Here is an 18,564-nt window from a genome sequence, read left to right as displayed (position 1 = left end):
GAAGGAAGGAAGGAAGGAAGGAAGGAAGGAAGGAAGGAAGGAAGGAAGGAAGGAAGGAAGGAAGGAAGGAAGGAAGGAAGGAAGGAGATTTACCTCTTCCCCATAAAAGAATTCAGCACTACATACAAAGTTCAGCAAAACCATACCAATCTTTCCCACAAGGGGACAAAGGCTCTCCTCTACAGAGAGGGAAAGACAAAGTGGGTGTGAGCTAATATTCTTCAGAGCGATCCAATAAGGTCAAGTTCAGAACCAGGCTAGTTTCAGACTGGGCTGAAAGGTCATCTTTTAGGACAAACTAGGTCAGTAGTACAGTTTAATAGTGCTAAAACCAAAGGCTGTTGTGAGACGTCACTCACAAGCCAAAGACGTTCCATTTGATCTCTTAGTCTGATTAGACCGTCATATTCTTGATAAGCCCTCAACATTGTTCTGAGGAGGAAAATCTAGCTGGTATTGGCCAAAATCCAAGGGATAAACTCAGCTGCAGGAATTTAAGCCAAAATGTTATGAAATATGGGAGAAAAGCATTTCAAAGAGGAAGGAATGGCTTGAGACTGTCTTCCATTGTTAAACTGGAAATCATATTGACTTAAAGAATATAAACTTAAACGTACCTGTGCTAGTAGTATAGCTGTACATTTTCCTAAATCATCTCGTAGTCTCTGAAGATGTTTTTCTGAAACAAGTAATAGCAGGCAAAATTAAATACTATACATAAACAACATTAAAAAATAAATACACAAAATTATTCTAATATATACACCATTAAAGAACTCTCTTTAGTCCCTTATGTTTCTGAGAAAAGAAGGATTGACATAAAAAATGCAGCACACCTTCTGAAGCAGACAAAAATAAATAAATAATAATCTGGCACAATGTCCTTTGAGGAGTAAAGAAATCTTCACATTTAATCTAATGCCCAATGAATCAGACCCTTGAAGCTGTGCTCATCTGGGAATACATGATGCCTGTTTCTGCTGGTTGGGTCTCCTGCTACTTGCTTAAATATGACAATTCCTAAAAAGCATCAGTTCTGTCATCTGAACAGAGCCTATCAGAGTCAAAACCTATTTCCATAACTAAGGATAAAATGCTGAATAAGATTTTCAAATTCTGCACCAACCCCTACTCCCCACACACACTGTTTTCAGCCAGCCCCTTATGACAGGAAAGGAAGCAAGGAGTTCATAGCACATTTCAGCTGTTTGTTTTCATTAACTCCCCAGCTGGTTGGCATGACAGTAAAGAGCATGCTGCAGTGCCAATCGGTAGGACTGACATCTTAATTCCCCACAGAGCACATGCTGAGTACAGTGACTCAGCTAGGCTTTGTCTCCTGTTCTCAAATACCCATTCCTGACCAGAGTTTTACTTTCTTCAGAAAAGATGTGTTGCCTTCAAGTTATATCTCACTGATTTACTAACAAAACATTTCTCTTAAAAGCACAACGTTCTGGGTCATCAGTGCTTGTCCATGACAATGCAGGTTCTGCATAATGTCTTGTATAAGCTCACTAATTCTATTTTAAAAGCAGTTAATCTCAAATGTTTGGGATTTTATAAATTTTACAAATAATTTATAAAATTCTGAGATCTGAGTCCATCTTTTCTGATGTCAGTGCAAGCTTTCCAGTAACCAAATCAATAATAGAAAAAGCAGCTCTGATGTCTAATCACCCAGCCCCTGACACATATAATCACTTTGGTTCCTTACAACTGTGAACTATTTTGGTTAATTAATACTTCCTCTTTCAATAGACACATAGAATTATAACAAATGTAATTGTTTTCACACATCTAGACAGCTCCCTGGGGAACTGGGAATGAATTGAGTTTGTTCTGCATATATTTCTAGGTTGTGTTTTCTTGAATGTGAAAAATTTGCATCATTTGTCTTTATTTAAAAAGTCTCTATACTTCCCTAGATAAGAATAATAATAATAAAAAAAAAAACTCATGGATTTGAGTATTTACAAAGAATGTTAAAAAAAATTGACTTTTTTCCAGAGCTCCAGATGTTCTACAATTTACAGAAAATCTGTATTGCTGAAAGCTTGTGCTTCTCAGACCATTGCATTTCACAACGGTGCCATCTACTGGACGACGACCCAGGACCACATTGAAATACATTTCCCCCCCCCACATCCATCATCTGCAATTAAACCAGCATTCCATTCTGGAGTTTTTCCTAAAATTACTGATATCCAACACCTCCTCCAAACTGAAATTTTGGGATGCAGCAGTGCAGCAGAAAAACAGCCTTGAGTTCTGCAAGAATATTCATCTCAGAGTATGGACCGTGCCAGAAAAAAAAAAAAAAAAAAAAAAAAAAAAAAAAAAAAGTCAGATCCTTATGGCTGGAGAGGGAATTAATTCTGGAAATATTTTCCTTCACTCTACATTCCCATCCTTTATATTGCTTGTTGATTCTCAAAGCATTACTGGAGAATAACCAATTTTATAAATAAAATTATAAGATAAATGTATCAGTAGTGCCAGTCTTTGATGTCTCATCAAATCTGTAAAATGAAATGAGTATTAATTACTTTAAGCAAAAACGACAGAACTTAAAAGGAAGTGTGGAATAGCCTTTCTTACAAAAAAAAAAAAAAAATCCTTATTTTTCCTTTGGTGGGGGGGAGAGAAGGCAGAAGGAAGACATACGATTTTTAAATATTTTCCAAATAAAAAATTGGAGATTTGGGTTTGTTAATTTAATTAATTTGACTACCCAAAAGGTTCTTTCACCTATTGACATGTTCCTTGCAATCTGCAGTTCAAATACATTTTTAGTTCAATTGGAAAACTTTTGTTACACTAAAATTCTCATTCAGAACCCAAGGATCACTGCAGGGAATTTAAAGATATCTTAAATACTCATACAGAAAAGATACCTTCCTCTTCTATTCTTATTTGCCTTCTAGAAAATACATTCTCACAATTGTATACCAAGTAGTTAATATAAACAGCAGGCTTGCTACCACAGCCATTTTGAGTAGGAGTGTAAAAATATGGTATTCCGTGATGATCTAGCTAGCCTCAGTAAAACCTTTGCAGACAAAGCAGAAGTGCTTAATGTAATTCAGCACCAGACATAACCACCAATATATGGCGATTTTCTAGCAAAACCTTCTGCAGACGTCTACTACAGCAGATGCTCTTCCAGAATGGAGGACCTCTCAGATGAGGAACTGAGACCAGAAATAACTTTTATAATTCTACTGAAACATTCAAATTTCCCTGGAAACCTACAATAAGACAGATACAGTGTGAAGACTGCACGGTCTTTACTACATAATATTATCTCATACTATTTTCATTTCTCAAGTCAAAGAATTTTGAGTGAAAAATCTTTTGAGTGAAAGCTGTTTGGCTTTTATTCTCATTCACCTGCTTGCCTGAGGCAGAATATTGTTGCAACAACCACATGATACACATCTTCCTTTCAGACTTTTTAACTTACATGTTTTGGCTGGATTACTTCTGTACATAAATTTTTGTTAAATATATTTAGCACATTATTTCCAGGCAGGAAATTTGTAGAATAATACAAAGGGAACACCAATCTCACACTGTATCTTACTGATGCTATAAAATTCTAAATATACATCTTTAAGAAAACCACCTAATGTTAGCCTAAAGTCAAAAGCCAACTTGGCACACCGCATGTCACCCCCCAAAACAAACAAATAAAAACATGGAAGTAAGCTGATTTATTACTTCCCAGGACACTGTTCAAGAGACTAACAAACTAATAGAGTCAGCATTCAAAATGTCAGACAGGTAATGTCAAGTGTTTTTTTCATTTTTCCACTATTTTACATTAACAGTATGGCCAACCGCCAGCCTAGATACTGTTGTCTTCACCCTGCTGAAGGGCAAAATGAGACACTACCTTTTTGACTCAAATCAATAATACAGGATTTAATGAAGCTCATTCTCTAAATTTCGGGACACTCCCAGCCCATGTTGTAGAAAATACTACTTTAGAGCTTTTTAAAAAGCGGTCATAAAAGACACTATCAAACCTTCAGATCAGCTGAATGCTCATCACTCAAAATATCAGAAACTAAAATCATTATTCCAAGAATACTACTTGAGAGTGCACACAGTCCATTGAGTTATACTTCAACAAAAATTCTAACACAGCTCTTCCTTGCCCAATAGGACTGAATGATCACAAAAAAATTTCTGGAAGCCCCTTTATATAAACCTATCTTAATAATTTACATTTAAAACTTAATCTGAAGCCTCCTTTTCTAATGAATACATCATTACTTCCTCTAGTGATGTCTTAGCAATCACAGTCTAGCTTTCATACAAACTGCAGCAGTCCTTATCCTCAGCTACCATATCCTACCACAGTGGTTCAGAAATCTTTTTACTTAAGAAGCAACTGTATTAACATTCTGCAAAGCAACTATAAGAGTTAAAAAGGAAATATGTATTTCAAGAGACGAAATGGGTAGGCGTAAGTATTGGACAGTTAAAAGAAAGGAAGTTCTTCTCCATCATCCTACATGTGTAGTTGAAATGATTGCCATGTATCAACGAAAACAAACATGTTTCAGTCACTAAATTGGCATACATCAAAGAAAACATGTATATTTCAGTCCCTACATCCAAATTTCAAAGCAGGGTGAGGGAGGGAGAGGGAACAGGGAGGGCAGAGATGTACCTCCTGGGGGAAGCAGCAGGGTTGCAGAAACCGCACCTGTGAGGGAAGGAGTAGGCCGAGGCCCTTGCACCTCAACCTCCAGCGGCCTCCCACCTTCCAACGGCTGCTCCCCCTGAGAGGAGGGTGCGAGGCCAGGCTGCTTCCCGCTTTCCTCCTTTACCACCACCTGGCAGCGAGCATTTTAGGGACTATTCTGCAGTTTTTCTGATAGAGAACAGCTTACCGCTACAGGAAAACGTGCAAATGCTCCCAGTTCTTCTCTCAACGTTGGTATTTTTACGCATGCTTTCTGCCAGCTGTAAAAAAAAAAAAAAAAAAAAAAAAAAAAAAAAAAAAAAGTTGTCTTGTGGTTAGTTGTCAGCATTTCCACAAAAGAAACACTTGCAAAACGAGGGTAAAGGTTGTCTCATAAGAAATTAAGTAAAATAAACAACACAGGGAAAAAAAAGGAAGTTGTACGCTAAACTGTGTGAAAAAAAAAAAATTCTCTGTTAAAGCAGACTAGACTTTGGGAGGGGGTTTGTGTTATGCAGGAAACATGATGTAACACCTGGTCTTGTTACTTTCAGAGGCTGCAGAATATGTAAGAAAAAAGACAAGTATAACAACAACGCTTTTAAGACATTCACTGCGTGTCTTTTTTTTTTCTTTTTTTTTTTTTTTTCTTTTTTAATTTTATGTGTACAGCAAGGCCTGAATTTCTTCAAAAGTCATCATCGATATACAAGCACACAGACAACATTGCCATTGTATGTACATTCAGGCCCCAGAACTTTTAGGTACACATCATTTATACCCTGGGAGCCTGGCCTTTCCTCCTCTATTTTATTGGGCAAAGCACATTCACGGCACTCAAAACTCTTGTCAGTTCCAGAAGTTGTAATTTTATTTCACATATATACATTTTATTTTATGTATATTCTACTCAGGATGACTACAGAGCAGCATAGTGACTGAGACATTGTTTTGCTGAATATTGTGTCTGACCTGGAGAATTTAAAGATTATGGTCTGCCCTTGAATTTGCAACTAACATTGTATAATGTCCAAATTCTCAGTTTTGACCATGGGCCTTTGACCAAAAAAGACACCAGGGAAATAAAAATAAAAAAACAGTCATGAACATATAAAACCAATGGCGTTTTTACCTATGCTAAAAGAACTGACCAAAACAAAATACTACTTCATGCCATAGAACATTAGCTGAATATTACATTTACTTTGCACAGAGACAGAGAACAACAAACTAAGAACATCTACTTCTTGAAACTGTAAAGAAGAAATATCAGCAATATTACTGATTAGATGATCAAATTAGTCATCAACTTGTTTTACAGTGGTGTTGAACTCAAGTTTGTGATGAGATCTGTATCTTTTACTATGTGATTTCACAGCTGAATATTTGAAACTTGGCCAAAATTCCAAATAGGCAAACTATCCAGGAATACTTAGCATCTTAAAACTTCCATGGTTTAAGTACTTTTTTTTTGTGTGCGTATGTCATTTTTTAAAAAATTATATTGCTGATAATAAAAGGAAACCACATTCTCCTTTGGTCACAGCCATATTCTCCCAAAGGATCTCTTGCATTCTCTCTAGTAAATGTGTGGCTGTGAGATATGAATCAGTGATCTCATGCCTTTGTAAGAACAATACTAGAAAAATTATATATATTCTTGTATACTGCCTCGTAGCATAGTTCTATTACACAGCTCTCACACATGAAAAAGTTGATTAAGTTAGCTACATCTTGGAACAAATTTACATAACATAGTTGTATTCCAAACCGCTGTTCCTCACTCCAAAGCTTTTCCTTGTGCCCACTACTCTAAAATGACTGTCATAGGCTAAATATAAATGGAATATAACGAAAGTGGTTAAGTAAACATCATCAGTTAAGATCAGCACTGTTTCCCTATTTAAGACTTCCTCAACTGCTAGAGCCACTCCTCTAAGATTTCATTAGTATAACGCCATCATATATCTTGAAGTGTACCAGCTTCATTTTTGCAAGAAAATGTATTTTCTCACAATTCTGCTGTTTTCCTACTGTAAGCCAAGGACATACTTCTTACATATTGTGCATTTTTCTAAATAAGAGCCATTGTTTCCTATCTGAAAGCCTTCTTCTCTTCTAGTTCAAGTCTCTCAGCAGATTCAGAATGCAACTGCAGATGGCAGAGGTAGGTTCTTTTTTTTTCAGTTTTGGGATGTGTGCTGAAATGAACTGTTCACCAAAAAAAAAGGTGGAAAGATTGAAAAATTTCAAAAGCCTACATGTAAAATTAAATCTTTTGCCTGTCTGTGCATTGAGACTGTTTGCAAGTTTTAATACAAAGCTTTCTTTGCTGCCATACTCATATGTAGATTAAAAATTGCCTTAAGATGTTAAAATATATTTTCTCTCTTTATAAGAGTCAGAATTTATCTTAGTCATGACTTTTATATTAACAATTTCTGTGAAAAGACAAGGCAAGTTTTTCTTAAAAGTGTATTTGCATGATCTTACAAACCAAACTGATTTGATAGACAATCAAAGCTCTGGCTGCTACTATTCAAAATTCAGGGAAGATAAATTCAGTCTATTTATGTGAGATTAATTTTGCCACAAGTAAAATACTGTTTTCACTTTTAGGTTCACATTCTACCACTCAAGTAGCTTGGCTGCTTTCTCATACAGAAGGGAAAAGTTACTTTCTCCTACAATTAACACCCCATAATATTTCTTTTTTATGCTTCTATTATTTTCGTTGCTGCTGTAGCTCAAAAGGTTTTCTTGTTGGTTCATCTAGATGCACCTGTTGGTTTTGTGCGTTTATGCTGTGTTTTATATGAAGGCATGCATTTTTCATCAAGTGTTATAAGCTATATACTAACACTGAAAAATATGAAGTTGCATTGCCTGCTACTGGAAGTAGTAAAAAACACAAACATCTGTTTCAACAGAAATAAGTAGAGCCTGGTCCTCAACATATTCTGGGGAGAGAAAAAAAAAGGGGGGGGGGGGGGGGGAGGGGGGAAGAGATTCTTGAATGATAGGTGCAATCAACTCACTCAGAAGTTTCTTCTTTCCAGAGATACTTTCCAACCCCATTCTCACACCAGTTCAGGGCACTTTGGAAGTAATGTTGAACCAGAACGTGAGCCTCTCCTGTCACTCAGATTCTGGTTCTCCACCTCTCAAATACACACTGTTTAAAGCCAGTCAGAAGGTATCCACTTTAAATAAGACAGACTTGATGCCAGCATTGTTCAACTTGACTATCAACTCTGCCAGTGATGTGGGTGAATACAAGTGCAAAGTTGAGAATGAAATCCATGGTGGAAAATACAGCACAAGTCTCAATTTCATGCTTAAAGGTATGTCTTGCTGTATTACTTCTTGACGCATTTAATTTTATTGGATACAAGGAAGAAATTTTTCACAACAAGAGTAGTGAGACACTGGAACAGGTTGCCCAGAGAAGCTGTGGATGCCCCATCATTAGAAATGTTAAGTCAGGTTGGATGGGACTTTGAGAAACCTGACCTAGTGAAAGAAATCCCTGCCCAGAACAAGAGGGTTGGACTAGATTATCTTCAAGGGTCCCTTCCAAACTAAAACATTCTATGATTGTATAATTTTAGATTTGCATAGCCATGCATTGGCTGATCCAGTGTATCTGCAGCAGTGGGACTCAGCAATTTGTTTGCTGAAGGTGATGTTTTGTAGTGCGGTGTGTGCCTGCCTTGGTTGAGCTGAACTTTACTGAAAACTGCTATTGTTCCTTTGGGAGTCAGCAGCACTATTCTGATATGTCTTACTGAGCCCTCAATCCTTTATGCCCATCTTATTTGCCAGAGTTGCTGATTAATTCAGAGTCTTGCTTTGGAGTTTGCCCTGCAATCAGCGATGCAGTCTTTTCAGTTGTGTTTCTTTGTTTGTTTGTTTGTTTTCAGAGCCACTTTCCAAACCAGTGCTGCACTCACCCACCTCTCAAGTAAAGAAAGGCCAAAATGCAACCCTGTCTTGTCTCTCAGAGAAAGGGAATCTTCCTATCACATACACTTTCTTCAAAGGCAAACAGAGCATATCTCGACCAGTGAAGATGCAGAAGAAGGAAGCAGCTGTTACTTTTGTACTTATCAATTCCTGTAGCGACTTAGGAACCTATAAATGCAGAGCTCAAAATAACTTTCACAATACTACAAAATACAGCAACAGTTTCAACTTTATATTAGCAGGTATGCAGGTGTCAAATAGTTTACTACTGCCAATAAACAGGGACAGAAACAAAGTACAGAACATAGTAAGAATATAAGTATTTTAGCCAGAGATTTTATTCCTGCTATGTAATGCTCAAAATATAATGATTACAATAATAATACTGAGGTATTTTAAAATTTATGCAAAAAGAATTACTCTCAGCCTAGATAGTAGCAGTAGTTGAAGTGACCATGAAGGATGATTGTAAAAGACTCACTTTTACGAGAGACTACTGGTCCAGCTTTCTCCACCTTGGTGAGACTCTAGCTTTGTTTTTCTCTCTGGTTCCTATGAAAGGGACAGTCCATTGGCAGCAGCAAAATCCTTTCCTTCCGCTGTGGTGGTGTGCAATTTGCACTCTCCTGAGTAGTTCTATTAACAGTTAATCCAGAAGCTGAAAGAAATGGAAAGTCTTGATTTCATTTACAGATAATACTTAAAATATGAAACATTTCTTTACATAAACACCTTTTTTTAAATTTTATTTTTGGCAGAGGAGAGTTGTGATTCTCAACCCTGGATCATTTTTCTTGGGCTAATCTTACTAGCGTTTGTGATAGGATTTGCGCTGGCAATTCGATTTTTCATCATTCCTTCATGTAAAACAGGTGAGTTGTTTGAATATCTATTTCATTTTCCACATATGCTAATTTATGTTCTCAGTACTTTCAAGTGTGCAAACATGTTACAAGTAATACCTAATTTAAGACAGAACTGTTGGAAGGGATTAGGCCTTTTTGTTCTTAGGAAGGAAAGAAAATTCTACTAAAAATGCTTTTGATTAAGGAGTAATTTTGATCACGAAGATAACATTTTTGTGGAGCTCTTTATTTACCTCTAAGATAAACTGATACATGTATGTATTTGTTGTGCAGAAAAATCTACATCTGCTGTGTCCTCAACAGGCCTTCCTTTAACGGATAAAGTAGAAGAGTCAGAAAATTACGTCACATACACAGAGATTAGTAAGTTCGTGTTACTCCCCATATAGCCATGAAATTTACCTGCAGAAGTTTGGTGGAAGAATGTTGTTATACTATCTGCAGCCAACATGGGCCAGTTCCTTTAGGCACTGCAGAAACAGCAGAAGGGGACAACTACTACCAGTCAGGAAGTAAACTAATAGTACTCCTACTAACCATACCATTACAGATGCAATATTTGAAGTCCCTTAGTATCCATATTTGGCCTCATCTGTCTGCCATGCAGCCAAAACCACAACCGCTTAAATGAAGTTCCATACAAAAACCTACCGTAAACAGAAATAAAACGAATTGCATTTGGGAACTTAAGGAAATTATATATATGGAATAGCCATTACAGAAGAAAATTAGATGGGCACTGCACCTCAGATTTACTTACTCATTTAATAAAAGCCAAAAACGGGCTATACACAAGCTGTAGAAAAATAAAACTTAGGAAGCTCCTGCATTCTGTTCAAAGTTGTTCAGTATACAATGTTTCTTTATTCCATGTTGCTTAGCTTTGAAAAGACTCAAAATCAGTTCAAATAAATTATGAAGTAATTCTAGACAACAGTCAATGAAGCAACTGGTCTACATTAGTAGAACGTACTACTTCCATTTAAAAAAAATACACAGTAATGAAGACCTTGCATGAAAATCACAATGCTATTACATTGTAATTTTCTAGATTTACCCTATGCATGACTGTCAGTATTCTTGGGGGTGTGTGTGTTTGTATCTAACAGCAAAACTGTAAGATTTCTTGTTTCTAAATACCCAAAAGGGAATCATTCCTTCCCAACAAGTCCACCTTCCATTCACAGAGAGGACAAGTAGATATCTAGCTACACTGCTCCATTAGCTCAGTGCTCTCTACAGCTGTTCATGCCAAATTTCAATCAGCATTCTACCCACATAGCTTGCAATAACAATGAATATAACTCTGATAATGCCCACAGGTGCTGCAAAAAGCATGACAGATTTATATCCAACCCTGAATGTCACTGCTTTATTTACATCATAAAATATATATATATATTAAAAAAAAATTAAGTCTCTTGTAATTAATTGCTGTTTATCTTTAATACAGAGCCGATTCAAAAACGGGAATGTGCAGTATTTTCTGTTAGTAGAAGAGAAGATGAAAAAGGTGAAAGCCTCATTTTATAGTAGTGGGACATCCAGTATGCATAGATATATTTGGGGGGATTGGGGTAAGGTGGTTGTGGGAGGTGGATAGTAGCAGTTAACATACTGAAATTGCTCACTTACTATGGAGAAATAAAAATAACTAAGACAAAAAAAAAAAGCCTATCATACTGTAAGACAAAAGTTCAAAAGCTTAACTTTGCAACCTTGCAGATTTTATTAGTCACCAAGCTGTTGATGGCTTATTAATTCTTCTATTATCTTTACTAAAAAAAAGAACATTGCACTATTTTATTCTTTTAACAGAGAAGAGGGAAAGTCCTACAATCTATTCACAGGTAGTCGTAAGAGATGGTATACAAGGTAAGATCTCTTCTCTAATTAATTTAAGTATTTTTAAAGAATATTTCAATCTCCAGATGTTTAGAAGTACCATGTCTGCTGAGAGGTAGTAGAGAGAGTAGATACTAATTGCCTGGCCTAATTATTTTATAGACAGATCATATAGCTAGTTGTCTACTAGCAAGAAAAATCCCCAACTAATAACCTCTAGGGACTTAAAATGACTGGAATTATAAAGATCCAAACAGTAACCCTGTTAAATAAGCAACAACTCCTTGCTTAAAAAAAAAAAATAATAATAATAAAAAATAAAAAAGCTTAATGGAGTCACTGTCAGGTTAAATCCTGCTGGACACAATGTACAGTCTGGCATCTTTAATAAATTATCCAAAGCTTTCTCTATGATCCAAGCTCCCGTGCATTCAACAATTACCCTGAAATAGAAACTGGACTGTATAATTTAATCAAAAGACTTTAGTCAAGCACTACAAAAAGTTATTCCAACTTTGTTGCACTCCAAGGCATGTGCTAGAGGACCAATATTTGACCTTTGGATCTGCTGTTACCTAGTGGTAAGCATGACAATTTCTCAGTACACCATTCTCACAGTATAGTAAAATTGAAGACAAAGAAATTATGGTTAGCCCTACTGAAGAGAGACAAGTTTGCCTCTTTCCTCTTTACAAGGTAACCTGGACAACCTACATGGTTTAGATTTGACAGAAAACAGATATATCACCAAGTTTTAGGACAACTATTTCCAATGAAGTGACTGTATCATTGACCCCAGAAGTCAGTTTCAGGCACAGAAATTCCTTTTATTAGATGAATTTAAGTTTACACATTTTTAGCTGATGTTACGTACTTAGTTAAGAAGTCTTTTAACCTAGATATGTGCATCATTTCCTTCATGGTGGTGTCTCTGCTTCTCAGCTGGACCACTCCATTCTCTAGAGTAGCATCATTTATCAAGACCATGAAGAGAACACTCATCTCATCGTATCTGCAAAGAAAAGACCACACCTATTACCACTTTTGATGTATGAAATAAAGAACTGATTAAGTTATGTACAAATGACAACAAGCTGCAAATATATTTTTTTTGCTACAGTGCACCAAGTTTTGTGAAGACACCCATTTTCTTAATGACATTCCTTGCTTTCCTAATTATATTTCTTTAAATTATTAGGTCACTTTAGTACATAAAGTAAATGTTAGTTTTGTATTACAAGAGTATTTTCTGTAGAAGCAGAGTATAACTTTCTTCTGTTATCTAATAAACAGACGATGTAGACTACTGCTCATGAACCTATCAACATACATATTTTTTTCTTGGGAAAGAAAATATTCATCAATATGCCCAAGGTCCACAGACACAAGCAGTGATATGCTCAAAATCATCAACAAATCATATATTCCCTTACCTAGAATATAGGTTTTTATCTGCATAAATAACATCACATACACCAATGGTAATCATTCCAGACATGAAGAACTTTTAAGTTCAAGACTAGACACAGTGTGCTATCTGAAACAGTACTTAAGAATGGAACACAGAGCCAGTCAAAATGGTTTAAAACAGAACACAGCACACAAATGGGGAAGACATGACAAGGTTTTGCAAGTTTACTCATCTTAAGAAATTTAATTTCATAGAAGAGTCTATAAAAGGCATCTCACACTTTCAAAGCAACAACAATAGAAAAAGCGTGAAAGGCTAATAATTCATACAATTCTTAAACTGTCATTTCTCTTTGTAATAAAATCTACTGAGTGAGTTTCTAGTTTAGGATACATGTACATGCCTTCATTCACACAGTTACTGCACTCAATGACTTCTTACTGAAAATAGGCATATTTTTGCTAGTCCCTAGGAGGCCACCTTTCACCTTTGTAGTTTTAACTTACAGAATACTATTTCTTCTTACTTTGTATAAAGCTGTTCCAAGGATACTTGCACGGTTTCAAGATAACCTGGCCATACGGAAATTCTATTTTCTGACAGTTCGTTGAACAATCCTTGACAAACCTGTGTTTAAACCAAATTTAAAAACAAAAGTATAAGTAAAGATTTTGAGGGTATGAAATCCTAGACAAAGAAACTATTCAAACTCCAGAACTTGCACTATTAGCATTTCTAGTTGGTATTAATTTACTTGCTGAAATAATCTCATAGTAGAAAGCAGCTTGACAACTAATCTCCATTTTTATTTAAAAAAATATGCCAGTGTAAGTTTCTTCCCTTCTGTGGGGACTGGCTTAATGATTGACTTTAACAGAAACTTCTGAAATTCTGAAGATGTGACCCACATGTTATAATAACTATGAAAGATTAAGAATCAGAGGGATTTTGTTTTTTGTTCTCCTTTAACATTTAATTGAACAAATTAATATTTTATTAACAATACTAAAAGCAGTGTATTAAAGCAGAGAAGACATCTACTTCCCCACTGTCTGTACTCCTTCAGCCATGACTCACTAACTACACAGTGGAAGCATCATGAAAACTGTACAACTGTGAGCCTCAGAGAACTGAAGTAGCAGCATGATTTTCACCAATGTTAACAGAGTGCCTGACATAACAGAAGGTCACATGGGAAATTAATGCTCAAAATTAAAACACTTTCTTACAACATACCTGTCGCAGCTCTGTTGTTGGGCCTTTCCCTACATCCAAGGCTACTTTGATAGGTGCCAGACAAGGATGAAGTTTAAGTACCTAACAATTTTAGAAAAAATAAATAAATTAGAGTGTTTATTGTGAACATTTAAGCAGAACTCCAGAATATTTAAAAGGCAGTGACCATTGTTGCTTATACTTCCCCCAGAGTTACCTTTCTTTGTGAATTTTTCTTTTTTGTTAACGGATTCTCAGCTAGCTGTAGTGAATCAAAGAGATATGCTAATACTCCTCGGTCCAGATTTCCACTCACAGACAGGACATGAGGAATAACATTCTTCCTTCCGTCTCGGCCCTGATGAGGGGAGAAAAACGACACACAAAATAACACACAACCATCAAGAGATACTTCAAAGTCTGTCTCAACTGGCCTCTTGTTTACTTTAAATGTATAATGAGGCATTGAGCTCAAGCACCCTTGTTACATTCAGATATATGTTACAATCACACATACATTTTAAGGTTACCAGCAATCTTGAAGTGTAACCATTACTAGATAACTTTGTAACAATGTGGAAAAGTATATAGTTCGTTGCTAACTTAGAATAAGTAACTCCATGAAAAAACTATTTCATCTGTTTTTGAAAATAAGATCTGCCAATGAAGGTCTGACAGCAGAATTATACAGATTTTACCACAGAAGAATAAGATAGTCACATGCTAAACAACCACTTCTTCAAATAAATTATTCCTCTCATCTTTATAATAAAAAGATTCTCAATAAAGTAAGTTAAGGCTTACCAGTAATTTTGATCTATCCCCTGGATACATCTCTAACAATTCAGTATCACCAAGGTTCTTCAGTGTTTCTATTGTTTCTTTTCCCCAAGGAAAGTTATAATGCAAGTTAAATCCTCTTCTTCCTTCTTCATCCTGAAAGTCACTGCTGCTGAAGTTAGATGGGCCTACTGCAAACTGAAAATTGAAGATATAAGATGTGTTCTACTATTGTGCAAACTCTACTAATTAACAAACCAAATCTGTAAAGCCAGATGTAAAGTCTATAATTTGCAGCACATTTTTTAAAATAAATTACAACCCAAATCAATTGTTCCACAGCTCTTTGATCTAAAGTCATTTATAAACACAAAACACTTGCTTTTCTGCAAGTCTGTTACAAACTACTTACACTACAAATTTAAAAACTTAAATTTGTCGTTTTGTTTGTTTGTTTCCTGCAAGAAATACAATGTATTTCAGTGATAAAAATTGGCAACATCTGCCAAAAAATTAACAGGGTGTCTATTTCCCCTCTCTTTGAAAAATAAAGGGGCAAGCCAAGATTTGCCATCTGTACACTGCTGTTACCTTTCTCCACCATTGCAGTCTCTGACGCAACCAGTAGTCGAGCCACTGTCCCGCAGTTCTAGGAGAGCTAAACCATGCAAGCAAAGAGGTAGTCCTTTCGCCTATTCTTTAAACAATAGCAAGGTCAGCAAATTAACTCCTTCAAAAACAACAGGGAGAAAGCAAGAGACAGTATTCAAAAAAAAAATTCCAAAGTTGAAACAATTGTACATAGCTTATTTAGGTACTATATGGGATTAGTTGATCTTTATTAGTCTACCTTCTGAGGTTTTTGTTGTGTAGCTCACTGTCTGGAATAGAGTGAAAACATACTCCAACTTCAGCAAGGCCACAAGGCAATCTCTTGTTTGCAAATTCTAAACAGCTAACATATTGTGCCAAAACACCTGCCAAAAGACAAATAATTAGTTTTAGTAGCCAGAGGAAAATCTTTAATTTTTTAATTATACTGAGAATTAATAGTATGTTAGCTTATCCACAATAGGAAATGAAGGCAATGACAGTGATTGAAGATCACAATGCCATAGATAGTGTCTCTATGTGCAATCTAATTAGCTTTCATGTTTTGCAGACATCAGCTCAGCAGCTCACGCACAGCCCGTACCTCCGGGTACTTTGGCAACCGTGACTTTAGCGGGCCTATCCCCTAATTACAGGGCAAAGTGTCAAGTGCACATTAGGACATTTACGCTGCTGAGGTGCTTGAGAAAGCCACGCTCTCGCAGCGTGCAGATCGGACCTTCCCAGCGCGCTGACATAACGGGAGGACGAATTAAGGCCGGGAGCTGGCCTGCAGGGGGCACGGAGCCCCGAGAGCCGCCTCACCCCGGCGCTGGCGGGGCCGTACCGGGCAGCAGCGTCTCCCGGAGCGTCCCCGCGCTCCCCAGCGCTTCTTCCAGGGCGGGCCCGGCCGGCTCCTGGACAACCTGGCGGAGCGTCTCGGAGCTCAGCAGCCGCAGGGCATCGCGGGCCTGCGGGACGCCAGCGTTGTGGCTGCCGTGGAGCGGGGAATCCACGGCGAACACCTGCTCCCTGCGGGCCAGCGCCGAGTGCCACCACTGCTCCGCCAGGTTGCCCCGCAGCGCCGCGCCCAGCGGCCCGAAGCCCGGGTGGCAGCCGCTGAGGTAGGAGCGCCAGGGCCGCGGCTCCGCGCCTCCCCGCAGGAAGCGCCGCCGCCGGCACAGCTCCAGCAGCTGCCGCTGCTCCTCCTCCTCGTTCTCCTCCTCCTCGCCGCCGGCCGCCACGTAGGGCCGCCTCAGCGCCGGCTGCCCCAGGCGAAGCGCGCTGCCACAGCGAGCTGCCCGCCTGCCGCCCAGCGCCATCTTCCCGCCCAGCGCCTCCCTCACGGCCCGGGGGATGAGAGGGGGAGGCAGCGAGCACTGCGCATGCGCACTGGGTGCCGTATTTCCCTCCCGCTTCCCGCTCCGTGCCCTCAGCCGGCGCCGCCATTTTGTGCCCTTGGGCTCAGCCCCAGCCCTTCCCGCAAGGACCCCGGCTCGGCGCCCCTCAGCGAGGGCAAGCTCTAATCGCCAGGGGGCGGGAAGAATCCCCTAGGGATTTGTCCTTGACACACGAAGTTCTTTGTATGTGCCCAGGGAGATTTCTAGGGAAAAAGCCAAATGTGGATCGCTTGAGAACAGCTACACGTTGATGTGCGTGGTCTAAGGCAACATAACAGCTTTCTAACGAGTTAAAGCTGCAGACGTGAAATCTAATATTACTGCAGTATATTCAGCTAGCAGCGTGGAGGGGGCAAAGTTTGCTTGCTAGCATAGTAAGAGCTTGCAGCTAGCAGCCCAGCCCAAGAGCAGAGCAATGGAAATTTCCATACATGCTTAATCACGATTCTGTACCACTGCCAGAAGGTGGAGCTTAAAGAGGAGATACCGCTCTGCACTGGTTGCAATGAAAAAATTCATGCATGCTAAATCCCCAGGAGCTGGGATTATCTCAACATCCGCTCTTTAACATACACCCAAATCCCAAAAGGCAGAGAAGGAACAGACAGAGAATTGGAAAAGACAAGATGGTAGTAGGCCAGTAGGGCAGCTGGAATCACTGCCAGTCGAGGGAGAAAGGAATACCCTGTTAAAGCCTGCTACGCTGACCTAGTGCAGAAAATCCTGCTAGATAGAACTTCATTTCTCATGTAAGCCCACCACAATGCAGCCCTAGTTCCAAGAGTTTAGTCAGTATTTTATTTTCATTTTATGTGCAAATGTTAAGGGGAGAGATTTCCTTAGAGCAAGGCCCTTCTGTAGGGGCAAGTTTACCCTACCTCATGTCCCTTTGTAAAGAGAGGATATAGAACTAGAGATCTGTCTTTCACAGCATAATGATATCCTTATTGGATAGAAAAAAAATCTCAGAAATTGTTTTAGACATGGCTGAGTCCAGTAAGATAGTCGGAACTCAGAAATATTTCATCCATGTCTGATTCTGTCCAAGCCCACCAGGAATCTACCAACCTTTAAAAAAACAGTATCAGAAATATTACTAGGTAGCATCTGTCCCACTTTTCAGTGTTACTTTTAAACTTAAATCCGTTTCATTTTAACAGTTTCAGTGCTATCCCCCTTCTAAAGGGGAAAGGAGCCTATTTTTTTCCTTCCACCATAGTTGATTTAGTTTTGCAGTTAATTAACATTATTTCTACATTACTAACTACAGCTTTAGGTTTACTGTCATATTATGGGACTTCTGTTGAAGTTCTCATAGCAACAACAAATAATCACAGAAAATACCATCAAGTAATGAAATTCCACCAGACAAACATATAAGAAAATGGATTATGGATTACAGTGTAGTTAAGAATATCACAAGCTTAGCCTCAGAGGAAAGTCACCAAGAGCAAAGCACAGGCAGAAGAAAATGAAGTTCAAGAGACTTGAAGTCAGGGATTTGGATTCACAATAACCCAGATAGAATCTTGCCCTGACTTTTACAGGCAGATTCAACTGTAATGCATTAAGTGGTAGTTAAGCATTAAGTTTAAAACTAATCAGTTACCAGTAAGTGGGAAGAGGGAGCTGAAGATCAGTATTAAGTGGAACTTTAAGCTACTGTACATGAAAGCATTAAGCACTTTAAACTAGGATCAAGGCTTTTTTGCTTGTTGCCAGATAGGCTCCTAATGAAAGAAATGCTTTAGAACGGTTGCCCACTGAGCATGGGCAGTGCATTGAGATGAGTTA

General features: G+C 38.1%; 3 protein-coding genes across 5 annotated transcripts in view; 1 reads left to right on the top strand and 2 right to left on the bottom strand.

Moving 5' to 3' along the window:
• The window catches only part of PECAM1 (platelet and endothelial cell adhesion molecule 1), a 33,064-nt gene extending 32,212 nt beyond the window's left edge, over positions 1 to 852 (bottom strand). The window contains exons 1-2 of the mRNA XM_068655048.1: positions 837 to 852; positions 618 to 679 (exon numbers count right to left, since the gene is read on the bottom strand). Coding sequence (XP_068511149.1) covers positions 618 to 642 — 25 coding nt within the window. The 5' untranslated portion in view covers positions 643 to 679; positions 837 to 852. The remainder of the gene's footprint in view (positions 1 to 617; positions 680 to 836) is intronic.
• A 4,052-nt stretch (positions 853 to 4,904) lies between these two features.
• POLG2 (DNA polymerase gamma 2, accessory subunit) lies at positions 4,905 to 18,527 on the bottom strand. 3 transcript variants are annotated; one of them, XM_068655067.1, is made up of 10 exons: positions 16,218 to 18,527; positions 15,630 to 15,756; positions 15,371 to 15,476; positions 14,804 to 14,977; positions 14,217 to 14,357; positions 14,021 to 14,101; positions 13,311 to 13,411; positions 9,931 to 12,385; positions 9,144 to 9,320; positions 4,905 to 4,977 (listed from the first exon to the last, which is right to left on the bottom strand). In XM_068655067.1, exons 1-8 carry the CDS (start codon positions 16,690 to 16,692, stop codon positions 12,220 to 12,222), a joined length of 1,371 nt encoding a protein of 456 aa, XP_068511168.1. In that variant the 5' UTR covers positions 16,693 to 18,527; the 3' UTR covers positions 4,905 to 4,977; positions 9,144 to 9,320; positions 9,931 to 12,219. The 3 variants fall into 3 exon arrangements, with proteins under 3 accessions (XP_068511168.1, XP_068511167.1, XP_068511170.1); XM_068655066.1 differs by lacking the exons at positions 4,905 to 4,977; positions 9,144 to 9,320 and having other exon boundaries at positions 9,896 to 10,175; positions 12,248 to 12,385; XM_068655069.1 differs by lacking the exons at positions 4,905 to 4,977; positions 9,144 to 9,320 and having other exon boundaries at positions 12,176 to 12,385; positions 13,291 to 13,411.
• Positions 6,608 to 14,375, top strand: MILR1 (mast cell immunoglobulin like receptor 1). The gene is made up of 9 exons (XM_068655081.1): positions 6,608 to 6,731; positions 6,819 to 6,863; positions 7,756 to 8,040; positions 8,620 to 8,904; positions 9,421 to 9,534; positions 9,802 to 9,891; positions 10,982 to 11,041; positions 11,347 to 11,403; positions 12,316 to 14,375. The coding sequence occupies exons 1-9, from the start codon at positions 6,698 to 6,700 to the stop codon at positions 12,339 to 12,341; spliced, it is 996 nt and encodes a 331-aa protein (XP_068511182.1). The 5' UTR covers positions 6,608 to 6,697; the 3' UTR covers positions 12,342 to 14,375.
• Positions 18,528 to 18,564: the final 37 nt, after the last annotated feature.

This window comes from Anas acuta, chromosome 18 (genome assembly GCF_963932015.1).
Source record: "Anas acuta chromosome 18, bAnaAcu1.1, whole genome shotgun sequence".
In the NCBI taxonomy this organism is placed as follows: Eukaryota; Metazoa; Chordata; class Aves; order Anseriformes; family Anatidae; genus Anas; species Anas acuta.
Note: the sequence above shows the minus strand (reverse complement) of the source record. Positions and strands in the feature narration are given on the sequence as shown.